Below are 16,895 nucleotides of genomic sequence, written 5' to 3'. Positions count from 1 at the left end.
TATATCAGTTCTGGAAAGCATTATCAAGTTCCTATTAAGAACTCAAATTACTGAACCAGGTTCATTTTGTCTGCCATGCAGTATGCCAAATCATCAACATGATGAGTTTTGTAAAAGACGATTTACTCCCTAGGTAAGTACCAGGAGGTGGAAAAGCTTTCTGGATTGGAGTTATTTATAGGTTGAGATGGGGGAAGGTGATTGGGTCAAACTTCATCCATTTCCAGTTTTGGCCACCCATCACAGATGTTATCTGTATTCAACTAAAAGCAAGTAATGAAGAGCTGGTGAACCAGGTTTAATGTAGAAGAGCAAGTGACTAAAAGCAGGTGAAGTCTGGAGGGTTTATTCAGCAACTAATTTTCATTTTTAGAATTCTATAAAATAATAATATATATTTTTAATTGGGAACAAGTTGAGTGTCACATGTGACAAAATCTGATACAAAAGAGAATTTGGAAGTTGCTGTCAGCATGGTAGTATAGATGTCTTGACTTAGTCATTTCTTTCTTAAAAGTGTACTAGAATAATGGATGGCTGGATTCTGTCAGTATCAGTGATAATTAGGACTCAGCAATATGGATGCGACAGGCAAGTTCCCTGTCAGCTTCTCAATCATGGTCCTTCACAACTGATAGCAATAAAAGTTGGTGCCCAATCTAAGAGTGGACTTTGTGAGGCTTAATTAGCTGAAAAGTCACACTTGCATCTGGAGAACAACACATTCACCACAGGATACCGAGGTATATATATTTTTAACCAATTATATCTCTTCACGTTTGTTTGTTCTAAAGGCGCATTCTCCCCCACTCTCCCGCCATGTGATGGCATTCTTACACTCTGTATTTGCGCTTTAGAGTGAAGAACAAATCAGGGTCCTAAAGTCTCTGTTTAACCAAACAGTGACATGCTTGTCACTAAGCTAGAGGCTGGTGTACACGATGAGAGGGGCTTTGCCCTTGGGCTCCATTAAGATTATTTTTTCGGCTCCATCCTTGGGAGTCTTGACTCCAATCGACCTAAATATGAGTCAACAAGGTTGGGTGAGACGGAGGAAGCCCACCGTCTAACAATCTGGACAGCTATAGGAGCAGACTGGCCGCTTGCAACAGCTGACCCGGCGGCGACGGCGGAGCCACCTGCAGTCGCGGTACAGATCGGCCGTGCTAGCCCGCCGCCGCACTCGGTGACAGGAGCCACAGGCAGGAACGCGACCCACAGCTCTGGGGACCATCAGACTGGCTGCAGGGCGAAATCAGCAAGGGCATGTGGCGGCGGTGGTGCTGACTCAGCACAACCTCCCCGGGGTCGCCCAGCAGCCGCAGCAGCCACCCGCAACCGCCGCAGGGCAAAGGGCCTCCCCCGCCTCCGGCCCCACCCGGCCGCACCCGAGGGCGCGCGGCGTCACAGAGCGCATGCGTGCCGCGGGGGATGCCGGGAGCGCGCAGTGGCGGCAGCGACGGCGACGGCAGTAATATCGGCGGCAACAGCGGGGACGGGAGCGGGGCGGTGACCGTGTGGGAGGTGGTCTCACTCTTGGGAAAGCTGCTGGGCACCGTCGCCGCGCTGAAGGTGGTTCTGTACCTGCTCCGGGTGTGCTTAGCGATGGCCTGGAAATCCGGCGGCGCCAGCCACTCGGAGCTTATCCACAATCTCCGCAGTAAGTGCCACCCCCGCCCGGTGTGGGCCAGCTTGGGCAGCCTGGGCCTGGACTGGGTCCCCCGAGCCGTCCGGAACATTCTGTCTTCACCCCCGCGCCTGTTGGAGGGCTTCGGTGCTTGGTTGCACGGGTATTCCGGAACGGCGTGCGCTTGCGATCGCCTCCCCCGGGACCTGTCACTCGTCGGCGACGTGGACGGGAAGGGGAGAGATCAAACAGGGGCTGGCTGGTGGTGGGGCAGGGGCAGTCGTCTCCCAGCGGGGCCTGGGTGCGGCGCAGCTGGTGGGGCTGTCACTGGAGCCCGCGGTCGGGCAGACGAGGGGCGTGACTTGGGGGTGGGGAGGTGTGGGCCTGCGTTCCTAGGGGCTGGGCTGGGCTGGGACCGAGGATTCTGCACCCTCGCCCCCCGCCTTTTCTCACCTTCCTCCTCCTTGATCGCCCTCACTGCAAGCTTTCTCTCTTTTTCTGCCTCCCCCGCCCTCGGCTTTTTCCTTTGGAGGGAGATGCCACTGTCTGATACCGGCGAGGGGAGGGAGAGGAAGATGAGAGTATTGCCATTGCGGAGAAATTTCTCGGGCGGCTGTCCACTGGAAAGCTCCGTGAGGGGCGAAAGAAGAGAGGATGAGGGGACACTGTTCGTAAGAGACTTGTATTTCTGGCACCTTTATAAGTCCTGAATCCAGGAAACGGTTGTGCCTGTGGAATGTGGGTTTTTTTTTTTTTTTTCCTACCATAGGTTTAAAAAACTTGTATGAAAGTTTTCTTCTGTCTTTCATTCTTTACCTGATGATAATTTTAGGGCGGGGTAAGTGCTGTGTCACATTCTTTATTTTTAATTTTTTTTCCATTTTACTAAGTAGCTTAGGGCCTTAATAAGTTGCAGAGGCTAGCCTGGAACTCGCGATTCTCCTGCTGCAGTCTCTCAAGTTACTGGAGAGACCAAGCAGGGGCCGGCTGGTGGTGGGGCAGGGGCCATTGCACCCGGATACTCTATAGTTTTTACTTTTTTTTTTTTTCATTTTTGTTACATTAGGAATTGAATCCGGGACGGTTCATCACTGAGCCACATCCCCAGTCCTTTTTTATTTTTTATTTTAAGACCGGATCCTCCTCTAAGTTGCTGAGACTGGCTTTGTACTGGAGTTCCTCCTGCCTCAGCCTTCCTGGTCTCTAGGATTACAGGCGTGCAGCCTCCGCGGCTCCCAGCTCACTTTCATATTCTGGAAGGGTGATCGGAAGGACTGCAGTCCATTCTAATCTCATTATGGTCAGAATTTACAGCTCTCTCTGCCACTAACTTTGCAAATAAACATATCTTGCCAGGTGACAGTTTTAATTGTCCTGTTTTTCAGCTTTTCAAGAGTTTGTCTTGTCTCTCAATTCCATTTGTAATCCCCTTGAGGGCTGAAATCGTTAGGGAAAAAAAACTGTATCTGCAAAGAAAGTATTCATTCCTTCCCCCCCCCCCCCCACAAACCCCAAGTGTCGCTGTAAGCCTCAATCTATACTAGGCATGCAGAAGTGAATGACAGAAATAAGACTGACACGTGGTTGGTACTTAATATATTAATTATTTGACTTTTAAAAAACAATACTTAGAATGTTGAAATTGTGTCCTTAGTATTAGAATAATAAAGAATGTTTAGATGTCAAAATTTAGATGGGTGCAGTGGCACTCACCTGTAAAATCCCAGGGACTGGGGAGATTTAGGCAGGAAGATCACTACAGCCTCAGCAACTTAGCAAGATACTATTTCAAAATTAAAAAAAAAAAAATATATATATATATATATATATATGTGTGTGTGTGTGTGTGTGTGTGTATATTTATATGTGTGTATGTATATATATATTTACGTTTATATTTTAAAGGACTGGCTGTAGTAGAGCTCTCCTGAGTTTGATTCCCAGTACCACAAAAATTTTTTAAATAGATGTCAAATTTTTGTTAACCATTGCCACCAATCACTTTATGGAAGGATGTTTGGAAGTTGATGTTTATGTACTCAGGCAATAGTATGAAGTATGATTTAGCTTCTCATGGATTACACTTAAGTTCAATATGTTGTAAATATTTTCAATGTTGTAAACGTTTCTGTTGCTTTTACACTACACAAAATTCTGCACATGAATTGTGACTAAGTAGTTTTCCACCACTACGGTATCAAAGTAAACACTTGACTGTAGCAGAAATTTGTCATCTACTGGGCACTTAAAGTCTCTCCTTTTTGAGACAAATTTGTGGTAAACCAAGATGAGATCTTTCCCAGTGATTTTATTTTAATGTATTATATACTATTCTTAGCTGAAACTTCTAAGGATGTTTTTCTGTCAGAAAATTGAATAAGGAATATTTAACATACTTGGATGTCGATATTGCAAATAATAGTTTTCTGCTAAATCTATGACTGGTAAGAGGAAATTAGGAGTATTCAAATTGTTTAGTTTCTTTTGTAACAATTATGCAACTTTAGTTTTTTTTTTTTTTAAGAGAGAGAGAGAGAGAGAGAGAGAGAGAATTTTAATATTTTTATTTTTTAGTTATCGGCGGACACAACATCTTTGTTTGTATGTGGTGCTGAGGATCGAACCCGGGCCGCACACATGCCAGGCGAGCGCGCTACCGCTTGAGCCACATCCCCAGCCCTGCAACTTTAGTTTTAACTTCTTTTTTGTTTGTTTGTTTTTGGTGGTGCCAGGGATCGGACCCAGGGCCTGTGCATGCTAGGCAAGCATTCTACCAACTGAGCTTTATCCCCAGCCCCTAGTTTTAACTTCTTGCTGAGGTAATTCTTGTTAATCGATTTTTATTTATTACTTTATTACAAATGTAATATTTGCCCATGTGAAAATTACAGTTAGGGCACAATTTGAAAATATTTCCTTCTTCATGTTTCCCCTATGTGTATTTTTCCTAAATTAAAGTGTTTTTTTTTCCCCCTTCCATGCAGAGGATTAAAGTTGGGGCCTTGTGCATGTTAGGCAAGTGTTCTGTCACTGAGCTAGGCTCTCATTCTCTAAAATAAAAGCATTTAATTGTAACCTTAGGAAAAGATGGAAATGTGATTATGTCATGGTTTAAAGTTTTAATATTTTTTTAAAAGATATCAAGTTCACAATTTATTCAAATGTAATATTATAACTTACTGAAGTGTATACTGAGTTTTTTGTTTGTTTGTTTGTTTTTGTATTAGAAGACATCATAATAGCTGGGTGCAATGGTGCATGCCTGTAACCCCAGCAACTCCAAAGGTTGAGGGAGGAGGATCCCTAATGCAAAGTCAGTCTTAGCAAAAGCAAGCACTAAGCAACTCAGTGAGACCCTGACTCTAATTAAAATGCAGGAAATAGGGCTGGGGATGTGACTCAATGGACTAGTGCCCCTGAATTCAGTCTCTTGACACTTCTCCCCAAAAAAAGAAGACCTCATAGAGATATGATTGTATATGATTTCATAGTTGATAGATCATTTATAGTCTATAATAGTAGATTTCTTGTCATCCAATGGCTTATTTTCTGTTAGAACAATGACTCTAAAACTTGAACATGATTTAGAATTCTCCAGGATCACCTGGAGAGCTTGGTAAAATAGATCGCTGGGTCTTGAGAGTTGATATTTCTAAAAAATTCCTAAGTGGGGTTGGTACTGGGACCATGTTTTGAGAACCATAGATATAGACTTTAGAACTGGAAATTACAAGGTTGTGTTCTGCCAGTATCTCAGCTAAATCAGTTTTATGCATTAAAGTGAAGTTTTAGAAAAATTTTATAGCAGTTCTACCCTATAGAATTCTCTGTGGCGTTCTATATTTATGAGGTCCAGGATGGTAACTTCTAGCTACTCATGGCCCTAAGCATTTGAAATGTGGTTAGAACAACTGACAAATGGACTTATATCTTATTTAATTAACTGCAGTAACTATATGTAGCCAGTAGTTATCATGTTGGACAGTTCAGGTCTATAAAAATGTAACATAGTTTTTTTTTATGATTGTAGATTGATAATGTGCTCATGAAACAAATTAGCTTAATTTATAACAACTGTGAGCCTGCTTAACCCAGGAAACTTGACTGTTGAATACTTATATTAGAGGTTTTTTCCCCTACTTTTATTGAGGTAACTTCAAGAGTACATGAGGTGGACATCTAAATCAGAGGTTTTATAGAAAGTTAACTCTTAACTAATAGATTTTTTTTTCTTTTTGAGACAAGGTCTCTCTAAATTACTGAGGCTGGCCTTGAATTTGCAATCCTCCTGCCTCAGCCTCCCAAGTTGCTAGGATTACAGAGTTGTATTATAGATATAAGCCACCATACCTGGCTGAACTAATAGATTTTAAATACTATACTGGACACTTTAAAGCAATGCAAACAATTGTTTCAAATGCTTTTTTTTTTTTTTTTTGTACTAGGGATTGAACTCAGGGGTACTCGGCCACTGAGCCACGTCCCCAGCCCTATTTTTGTATTTTATTTAGAGACAGGGTCTCACTGCGTTGCTTAGTGCCTCGTCATTGCTGAGGCTGGCTTTGAACTGGTGATCCTCCTATCTCAACCTCCTGAGCAGCTGGGATTACAGGTGTGCACCAGCATACCTGGCACTAAATGCTAATTTTTTACCTGTTGATATTTGTAAAAAAAATTATCTACTACCCTAATGCATCAATTGTTTCTCCTTGTTTCTTGTGCATCCTTGATTGTGTTGTTTTGCATATCAGTCAAGTACTATTTGAGTGCCCTCTTTCTTTTTTTTTTTTTAAATTGGGGTCTCACTATGTTTCCAGGCTTGCCTCTGACCCCTGGGTTTAAGCTATCCTCTTGCCTCAGCCTCCTGAAAATCAGGTACTCCCCACCAGCTAAGTACCTTTTTTATTCTAGGCACTGTGGGGATATAGCAGTGAGCAAACAAACATTCACTTGCTTTTGTATCTACTTAAAGTAGGAGCAGCCAAGTAAAATGTATAGTATATCATATAATGCATCATAATTGGCAACATAGGGAAGGATGGAGATTGTGGGATAGTTGGTTTATAGTTGTAGGGGAGAAAATTCTCATTAAAGTGTCATTTGAGCAAAGATTTGGTGGAGGGAAAGGGACAAGGCATGCAGGTAGAGCTGAGAGACAAGTTTTCCATACAGAAAACATAACACATGCTAGATTTTTATCTGGGGAATTGGAGACAAGAATATGACACTTTTGTGTGCACCTGGGATAAATATAACCAGCTAGTAAAATCCTAAGAAATTGGAGCTTGCTTTGTTTGTTTAGTAGTGCTGAGATTTGACCTAGGGTCTCAGACATACTAGGCAAGTGCTTCACTTCTGAGCTATAACCCCAGTCCCATGAAGTCATGAAATCTCATTTAGAATCTAGAAAATGTGCTACTTAAATTTAACTTAACTAAAACTAAATGAAATAAAAGATTTCGTTCTTCAGAAATACCAGCCACATTTCAAGAGCTCAGAAGGCCCAAGAAGGTAGTAGATACCCTACTGGACAGTACAGATATAAAATATATCCCTATCACAGAAACTTCTTTAGGATTTCACTAGGTCTAGATACTTGGTTGTGTTGCATTTCATTTAATGTGATCTTTGGCTGTATGAGGGGAAAGGCTCCATTGTACTATTATACATATTTTTATTTGTGTTGTTTTTTGCTCTCGCTGACATGCTTTATGGGTAACAATCAAAAAACCAAAGATTATTATACAAGATGATGAAGATAAAAAGAGAATCAGCATTTTATATGATGCTTTAGCAGGATTGAAGCTGTTTGGTTTAGCAGAGAGGTTTTAGTAAACAATGGTGTTTAAATATTTAAAGAAATGTTGTGTAGAAAAGGGTCAAACCAGGACAAATGGGAGGCGGATTTTGGCTCATTATAAGGAAGAATTCACAAAGCTATCCTAACAATTAAAGAGTTGGCTTTGAACATAGTGTTTTCTGTCATTGAATACATTGAAGCAAAGAATGGTTGAACATTTCACTGTAAGGGATATTGTAGTTGGGATTTTTTTCATCAGATTTGAATATACACTAAGTCTTTAAGGATGATTTCAAATCAGATTCTGTGGTTTTTTTAAAGCAGTAATATTATGGATTGCATACTGACTGCTTATATAGGGTATTATGTTTTTATGTTTTAGGATCAAGCCACAGAAGTTAATAGTTTGCTGCTAACTTCCTTTTTTTTTTTTTTTTTTTTGGTACTGATGATTTAACCCAGAGACAATTTACCACTAAGCTACATCCCTAGCCCTTTTATTTTTTATTTTGAGACAGGGTCTCACTAAGTTGATTAGGGCCTCACTAAATTTCTGAGGCTGGCCTTGAACTTGCCTCAGCCTCAGCCTCCTGCCTCCTGCCTCCTGCCTCCTGCCTCCTGCCTCCTGCCTCCTGCCTCCTGCCTCCTGCCTCCTGCCTTAGCCTCCTTGGCCACTGGGATTATAGGCATGCACCACTGTGCCTGGCACTTGACTCTAACTTCTAGTGTTACCTACATTTTAGAGTTTTGGATAAGATGAAAAGGAATCCATGGAACATATCCTTCTCCTTTGAGAGGCAGCATCAAAACAAACTTTACTTGTATCTATCAATTAAAGGTGATTAAAGAATAGAAGATGTATGATATGTTTTTTTTTTAAATCACATAAAATTCTTTGATTGTACTATGAACTTAAATCTCAGCCCTTCATACTTTTTTTGATTGATGTGTCTGGAGCTTTACCATGGTGCCTACTCATTCTAGATGTGTAGTAAAAGTTGAATGTTAACTTTTTATTATGGATAGTTGAGAAGAAATATAGGATAAATGATTAATAACTATTAAGTCTGTTAAATAAATACAATAAGGTATACTTCTATTGAGTTATAATGTTATAACAAGTTTTAAAAAAAGTTTCTGTGTATTTTGAAAACCATCTGCTTCATTCTAGCACTGGCCCTCTCCTCTTCATTTCTGGTGGTGTTCCTTCCATTCTATTCTCCTAGATCAAAAGTCTTGGAATAATTATTGATTCTTTCGGTAATTAAAGTAACTCAGAACTACTTTCTTACAAATGTCTTTCATGTCCATTCACTTATTTTCATTGATACAATCTGTGTTAGTTTACATCACTGTAACAAATGCTTCTTTCCCACATGATCAACTTATAAAGATAAGAGGTTTGTTTTGGCTCACAATTTTAGAGGTTTAATTCCATGATCAGTTGGTCCTGCTGCTTTATATATCTGGCGAGGCTACACATCATAGCAAAAGAGCTTCTTGAAGCATAGCTGCTCTCCTCATGGTCGAGAAGTGAAAGAGGAAGAGACTGGGATCCCATAGTCTCTTTCAGGAACATACCAATGACCTGAAGACCTCTTACTAGGCCCCACCTCTTAAAGTTTCTACCACTTCCACTAGTACCAAGCTGCGGACCGAGCCTTTTAACACATGGGTCTTTTGGGGGCATTCCAGACCCAAACTATAGCCTTCTGTCCCTGGCCCCCAAAGGTTCATGTCTACCTCACCATCTAATCATTGTGCTCTCATTTTTCTTCCCAGTTCTCACAGTAACTTTGACTAAAAGCAGATAGTAGTACTCATGCCATAGCATGAATGCTTTGCTGCCTTGAAATTTCCCCTGTCAGATAAATTAGTCTGTCACATTTAAGCTCAGCCTCCCATAAAGTTTCAGGGCATGGATGAAATCAGGTAAAAATTCCTTGACACAGTATCGTAAGGATGACTGATTCCCAATAGAATGCATTTCCATCTGAAGCCTCATCAGCATAGCCTTTACTGTCTGTATTCCTGTGAGCATTCAGGTGTTCTGAATCTCCATGAGTCATCTGTTAGACTCTGCTTACAGCATTTTAGGCTTTCTCTAGGTTATTTCTCCAAACTTCCAGATTGTTTCTGGAAGTCAATTCCGAAAGGCTTCTCTACATATTGTCTCAGGTAGAGCTAGAGTCAGTAGTCCCACTTTGCAGTACCAATGTTCTGTGCTAATCAACCTTTTGTCATTAAACTCCTGAGATAATACACTTAGGAAAGGTTTATTTTGATTCATAGTTTTGGAGTTTTCCTTTCATGATTGATTGGCCTTGCTGCTTTGGGCCTGTGGTAAGGCAGCACATCATGGCAGAAGTCTATGGCAGAACAAGCTGCCCAACTCATGACCAAGAAGTGGAAAAGCTGGGTGGGGAGGAAGGAAGAGACCAGGGTCCCATGATGTTCTTCAAGAACATGTCCCCAGTGACCTGAGTCACTAGGCCCCGCATCCTAAAAGTTTGCATCACTTCCCAGTACTGCTACAGGCTGGGGACATATGAGCCTTTTTGGGGGGACAGGCCAGATCCAAACTGTAGTACCATCCCAGTCTAGGTTCCTAGTTCATGCTTAGAGTGATGCAGCTGCTGTCTGGTTGTCATAGTTTTTAACTTACCTCACTTATGTTCACTCTGCCCCTTTTACTAATTTTCCTAGCATACTGCTTTCTGTCACATTAGTTTTCTGCTCAGGTTTCCAGGTGCTTTCTGTATCAAGTGTAAACCTCAGGCTTAGTTTTCAGACCTCTTTAGTGTCTTATATGACCTACTCCCATGTTCTATCTCCACTCTATTCTCATATTCCTTCTTATATGTATTACATGTCCAACTGCTGTAACAAAAACCCCAAAACAGTGACTTAAACAAAATAAATATTTCTTTCCAATAACAACCCACATGTAAGCATTTCAGGACTGATACAGTATTTTCATGGTGTTGATCTGGCTTCTTCTCTTTTGTTGCACTTTTCTTTCCCACATCTGCAAAGTTGAAGATAATTTATCTCCACCATTTCCACAGTCCAGCCTGTAGGGAGGAAAACAGAAGAAAGAGCAGAACACCCACTTGTTTTAAGGGCATGATCTGGAAGTTGCATGCGTAATTTCTGCCTGTGTTCCATTGAGAAGAACGTAATTGTAAGCTTACACGTAATTACAGGGAGGCTAGAGAAATGCCTCCAGTTAAAATTCTGTCACTGGAAGGAAACGGAGTCCTTGCTTCATATTGCTAAGTATAGAGGGTGTGTGTGTATATGTGTATGTGTGTGTGTGTGTGTGTGTGTGTTTTTGCACATGGATGTTCATACATATTACATACTCTATGATAGGGACCTCTGTCTCTCTGCAGGTTTTAGGAGATGTTAGGAGCATTGAAAAGATAAAATTTCAGTTATGTATGTGCATAGTTAAAAGATAATAAAAAGCAATAGTTGCTTATCCTGTTCCTCCCTACCTCAAATTCATTGCCTAGAGTGAGCCACTTGTAACTGTTTTTGATTCTTTAGGAGATTTTTTTTTTTTTTTAACCTGAAGACTTGCTATGTTGCCCAAATGTCTTCATCCAACTCCTGGGCTCAAGTGATCATCCCACCTCAGCCTCCACAGTGCTGGGATTGTAGGCACACAACACTGAGCCAAGTTTACTATTTCTTGTTCTATCAACTTTAGACATCATCTGCTGACCCTTCTGCCAAGATGGATAAGTATTACACAGTACAAACCCCTCTTCCCCCACATTGTTACATCATAATTTTTTGCTTCCTCATTTGAGGCTACTATTTTTTTTTTTTTTTTTGATGGCAGTGGGATTGAACCCAGGGGCTCTGCTATATTTATCGCCAGTTCTTTTTTTTTTTTTTTTTTTTTTGGTACCATGGATTGAACCCAGGGACACTTAACCATTGAGCCACATCCCCAACTCTATTTTTTATTTTGAGGCAGGGTGTTGCCAAGTTACCTAGGGTCTTGCTAAGACTGAGACTGGCTTAGAACTTGTGATAATCCTGCCTCAGTCTCCTGAGCCACTGGGATTACAGGCATGTGCCACTGCATCCAGCTTGTGTCTATGTTTGGAGTTTGTTTTGTCTTCTGGAAATTGATCCCAGGGTCTTAGGCATGCTTGCAAGTACTCTACCACTGAGCATCCTAAGCCCTACTTGTGTAACTCTTGAGTTACATACTTTTGTTTCTTGTTCCATAATGTATGAACGGGCATTAACTCTTAAACTTACCCCTTCTACTTTTTAAGGGTAGTAGGGAACTCCCTCTCATTTTCCAGTTCACTAGCAATTCTTTTACAAAAGTTGATAGCATTTATATTTTATTCTGAGCAGTAAATAAATATTCTGCACTTTGCTAATTTTAAAAAGTTGAGAAGCAGTAACCATTGTTAATATTTATGACTGTTAACACTGCTGAGCTTGTAATCTTACAGGTTGAAGTAAACTGCCCCTCTATTTGCAGATAGCATAATCCTTTACATAGGAAATTAGTGGAGCCCACATTCTTTGTGTCTCATGTCACATATATCTCTGCTATTGAAGAGGAATGTCAAAAGCTTTTCCTTTTTTTAAAACACTTTATCAGTTGCTTGAAACCCTGCCATGTTTTAGTTTTCTAATTTTTTCCCCCTGAAATTTGGCTTATCCACTGAGATAACAGGCATGCACCACCAAGTCCAACTGCCTCTCAAGTTGGATAGAGAAACCTTAGAAACACACTGTTTTTTTCAGACATTTAATTATTTGGTTTATGGTTTGGATTTTGTTATATGTGCCTTTTTGAATCCTACTACTCATTTATATCAGTTGTATATTTGGACCATTATCCATTACTATAACAATTTAATTAGGGTCCTCAGAACTGAGGGCTGCAAGCAGATTGCAAATGGGTGGTTCTCAAGCTGTCACTGTTTCTGAAAGCCTAATGATATTGCACATTTACCTCTAATTTGGCTATACATGCAAAGTAAAACATCAAATTACTTTATTGTTTGATAGAAACATTTGAGGGGAATAATAGTTTCATATATCATAGATGACCCAAAACAGGAAAATGATTTAAAAACTTAGTAAATGTAATCTTCTTTGATTTAGGCATCTTTCAAAACATGGGGTCATGGGTTAAAAAAATACATAAAAACAACCTTGTGATGAAATTTTGGAAAACACACAGTGATGGCCCAATAAAGCTCCTCCTCCTCCATCATCATTATCAATCATCATCATCATCATCATCATCCCAGTACCCCCCAAAAAAAAAGATTTAATCAGACTGAATTTTATCAATTTTTATTTTATTTTTTGATACTGGGGATTGAACCCAGAGATAATCAATGAATCACATGCCCATCCCTTTTTGTATTTATTTAGAGACAGGGTCTCACTGTGTTGCTTAGGGCCTCACTGAATTGCTGAGGCTAGTTTTGAACTTGGGATCCTCTTACTTCAGCCTCCCAAGCATCTGGGATTACAGGCATGTGCCACTGCATCTGGCTTTTTTTTTTTTTTTTTATTGTTGTACTTTATTTCCTGAAATTGCTTGAAAATGCTCATTGCTCTTAAGAAACTTAATAGTTACTTTTTTTTTTTTTCCTTTCCTTAGTACTGGGGATTAAACCCAGGGCCTTGCGTATAGTAGGCAAGCATTTTTTCCATTGAGCTACACCCTCATAAAAAATCAAGACAGGGTCTCACTGAATTGCTCAGACTGGCCTGGTACTTGTGATCCTCTTGCCTTAGCCTCTTGAGTAGCTGGTATTATAGGTATGAACCACTATGTCCAGATGTTTTTGATCTCTATGAATTTGCTGATTGTAGACATTTCATTAAATGGAATCATATATGTTCTTTTATAACTGACTTATTTCACTTAGCATAATCTTTTTCAAAATTTACCATGTTATAGCATAAGTCAACCTTTTTTTTTTTTTTTTGGTAGTGGGGATTGAGCCTGGGGCACTCTACTACTTAGCTATATCTCCAGCCCTTTTTATTTTGAGATAAGGCCTCTCTAAGTTGCCCTGTCTGGCTTTGAATTTATAATCCTTAGAACTTAGTTTATACAACCTTTACCAGAGGCCATTCATCTTTTGATGAATATTTCCACCTTCTGCTTATTCTCGTTTTTTGTGGTTCTGAGGATTGAACTCATGCCCTCATGCATGCTAGGCCAGCACTTTACAGTAAGGTACATCCCCAGTTCACCTTTTGCTTTGTTTTTTTCTAAATAATGTTGCCAGGACCATTCATGTACAAATTTACATGTGGTCATATGTTTTCACTTCTCTGTATGTCTAGGAGTGGGAACTATTGAGTCAAATGGTGAGTGTCTTTAGCAATTTGAGAAGCTGTTTTTCCGAAGTTACTGCTCCATTTTATATTCCTACTACAAGTGCATGAGGGTTCCAGTTTCTTCACATTCTTGCCAACACATTTTATTTTATTTAAGAGACAGGGTCTTCTTATATTGTCCAGATTGGCCTTGAACTCCTGGGCTAAAGTAGTCTGGGACTACAGGTTCCTATCACCACTTTTGGTGTATTATCTGACTGTTTATTATAGCTATCCTAGCAAATATGAAATGATATCTCATTGTGGTTTTTAACTTGCATTTTTCTTTAACTAATGATGTCTAGCTTCATGTGCATATTGGCTTTTTGCATTTCTTCTTCAGAGAAATATCTGGTTAGATCCTTTGCATGTTTCTTAATTTGGGTTATTTGTCTTTTAATATTGAATTGTAAGAGTTTCTTACATGTTCTAGCTGTAAGCACCCTCTTAAATATATGAGTCACAAATATTTTTTCCCACTATATGAGTGATCTTTTCACTTGCTTGCTTTCTTTGTTTTTAATTTTTTGGTGCTGGGTTTGAACCCAGGATGCTTTACCACTGAGATACATCTCCAGTCCTTTATTTTTATTATATTCTTTTTAATTTTGAGACAGTGTCTTCCTAAGTGCTTAGGGCCTTGCTAAGTTGCTGATGTTGACCTCAAACCTGCAGCCTGCTGCCTTAGCTTCCTGAGTTGCTGAGATAACAGGCTTGCAGATCTTTTGCTTTCTTGAGTAGAATCTGTTGAAGTACAAATTTTTAATTTTGATGCTTTTGTTGCCATATGTAAGAATTCATTGCCAAATCTAAGTTTGTGAAGATTTACTCCAGTATTTTCTTCTATCTGTGTGATGGGTTTAGGTCTTATATTTAGGTCTTCAATAAATTTTTAATTAATTTTTGTATATGGTATGAGGAAAAAGTTGAACATCATTTTTTTGCATGTGGCTCTTTGTTTATCCCAGCACTATTTGTTGAAAAAGATTATTTATTATTGAGTAGTTTTGACACCCTTTATTGACCCACTGACTTTTTTTTTACACAATAATCTTCTTTAAAAATTTATTTATTAACCTGTATTCTATTTATATGCAATGCTGAGAATCAAACCTAGTACCTCACATACTCTAGGCAAATGCTTTGCCACTGAACCACAACCCTAGCTCCTGACCCACTGACTTCCCTCCATCCCATTACTGGTGATTGAACCTGATCCTAGGGATGCTTCACTGAGTACATCCCCATCCTTTTTTTTTTTATTTTCTATTTTGAGACTCACTGAGTTACCAAGCCTGGCTTCACATTTGTTATCCTTCTATCTCAGCCTCCAGAGTAGCTAGAGTTGTAGGAGTGTGTCTCTGTAGCAGGCTCTTAGAAACTTAAACTTGAATCCCCAGTTTTGCTGTCTGTGATCACAGGTGTTCAACTGTAGCAAGAGCACTTTTTTTTTTCTATTTATAGATAATTTAAAGTCTGGATATTCTGTCTCTTAGTAATGTGATGTGTAGATCCTGTGCGGTTTTGTTTGAGCCCCTTCTTGATCTCTGTTAGGTATTTTGAGCAACTCTGTGGAGAAGTTCAGATTCTGGTGGCTGCTATTACCTTCGAGATTGAAAGTGCCGTAATGATGAATAAGTTGTGTTAGTTTGTATAGCATTTTAGGCTTTCCATGATACTTTTCCTGAAGAAGTCTCATATAAAATAGTCATTCATAATGTAGTCAAACTAATCAAAGCATGTTTTTGATTGAATTTTTTCATTCATTTTTGAATTGTTAAAGTCATGTTCATTTGTTTATCTTAACAGATTTTAAATCTGTGATGACAGGAACTAGGCTATCTTATTTATTATAATCATACTATAAGCATGTTGTGTTGTGTCTAATATGTCATTGTCAGCTAGCATATTGAAAAAGTCAATGAGAGCATTAGTTATTTGCATGGTACCATGAGGATTATTGAAGTTTAACATTTATTAAATCTCAAAGAACTAAATGTTGGGGAAGCCAGATGAATGATATATATATATATATATATATATATATATATATATATATATATATATATATATATATAAAATATTCTTGAAAATTTCACTGCTTTTGGACTCTACAGCAATATCAGCCAGGTTTTTATCCTGCCTCTGTTGTGGTTCCTTTCCATTTGCTTTCATATCTCAAATGTTGGCTTTCATTTTTCTTCTGTATGTATTCTTCCCTGGCTACTTTAACTTCACTTTCATTACTTCAGTTGCCATCTATCTAAACAGAAACTTATACCTCTATCCTAGATCTCTTTCCTGAGCTCCAGATCCATGTGCTCAGCCCGTTGCTGAATACTTTCACTTTGTATAACCTTAGCCCCTAACTGAATTATTTTCCTATCTTTTCCTTTTTCTCCTCAACTCTGATCCTTCTTCAGAGTTTCTTAAATCATTGGATGACTTTATCTCTACCAATACCCCCACTCTCACCACCACCTTCTACTTTTCCCTGTCCTGACTAGTGTTATTAAAGACCAGGTTACTCTAGTCCAGTCCTACAGTACAGCCAGAGTAATAAATCTAAAATACATATGATGTCACTCTTTGCTTAAAATATTTGCCCTATTCATTTCAGAAAATGGAATCATCAAGACAGATAAAGTATTTGAAGTAATGCTGGCTACAGACCGCTCGCACTATGCAAAATGTAACCCATATATGGATTCTCCACAATCAATAGGTAAGCTTTAGATTTCCGAAAATGTCACATTTTCCTTCTTTTACTCTAATTTTTGTAAGACTGGGACACATGTGTTATATTGCCAATTGGAGTTTTATGACTCGATAACTCTCATAATCTCAAACAAATCCATTTTAATGAAATGATATATCTTTTTCTGGTTTTTCCCCCAATGTATATTGGTAATAAAGAATGAAAAAAATATTTGGAATTTTTTAATGAAAAAGAAAACTTTTAATGAAAATTTAGTTGTAGCTGAGTACTGTTTTCTTCAGGGGCATTAATGTTGAGTTTTCTTTCATATTAGCCTTAATTTTTAAGATTAATAATTAAGAAAATAAGTGTAACTAATTTATTAGTGACTT

General features: G+C 39.2%; 2 protein-coding genes across 4 annotated transcripts in view; one reads left to right on the top strand and one right to left on the bottom strand.

The window, feature by feature from the left end:
• Positions 1-1,431: 1,431 nt before the first annotated feature.
• Pcmt1 (protein-L-isoaspartate (D-aspartate) O-methyltransferase) overlaps positions 1,432-16,895 on the top strand; it is a 43,198-nt gene continuing 27,734 nt past the window's right edge. For all 3 annotated transcript variants that reach the window (XR_013091608.1, XM_076858142.1, XM_076858143.1), the window contains exons 1-2: positions 1,432-1,660; positions 16,426-16,530. Coding sequence is in view for 2 of the 3 variants with exons in the window: in XM_076858142.1 (XP_076714257.1) it covers positions 1,432-1,660; positions 16,426-16,530 (334 nt within the window). In the remaining variant the exon portion in view is untranslated. The remainder of the gene's footprint in view (positions 1,661-16,425; positions 16,531-16,895) is intronic.
• The window catches only part of Lrp11 (LDL receptor related protein 11), an 82,833-nt gene continuing 76,335 nt past the window's right edge, over positions 10,398-16,895 (bottom strand). Inside the window, exon 7 of the mRNA XM_076858139.1 lies at positions 10,398-10,501. Coding sequence (XP_076714254.1) covers positions 10,404-10,501 — 98 coding nt within the window. The 3' untranslated portion in view covers positions 10,398-10,403. The remainder of the gene's footprint in view (positions 10,502-16,895) is intronic.

The sequence above is a fragment of the Callospermophilus lateralis genome, chromosome 6, assembly GCF_048772815.1.
Source record: "Callospermophilus lateralis isolate mCalLat2 chromosome 6, mCalLat2.hap1, whole genome shotgun sequence".
Lineage (NCBI taxonomy): Eukaryota > Metazoa > Chordata > Mammalia > Rodentia > Sciuridae > Callospermophilus > Callospermophilus lateralis.
This window is presented reverse-complemented; position numbering and strand designations above follow the sequence as displayed.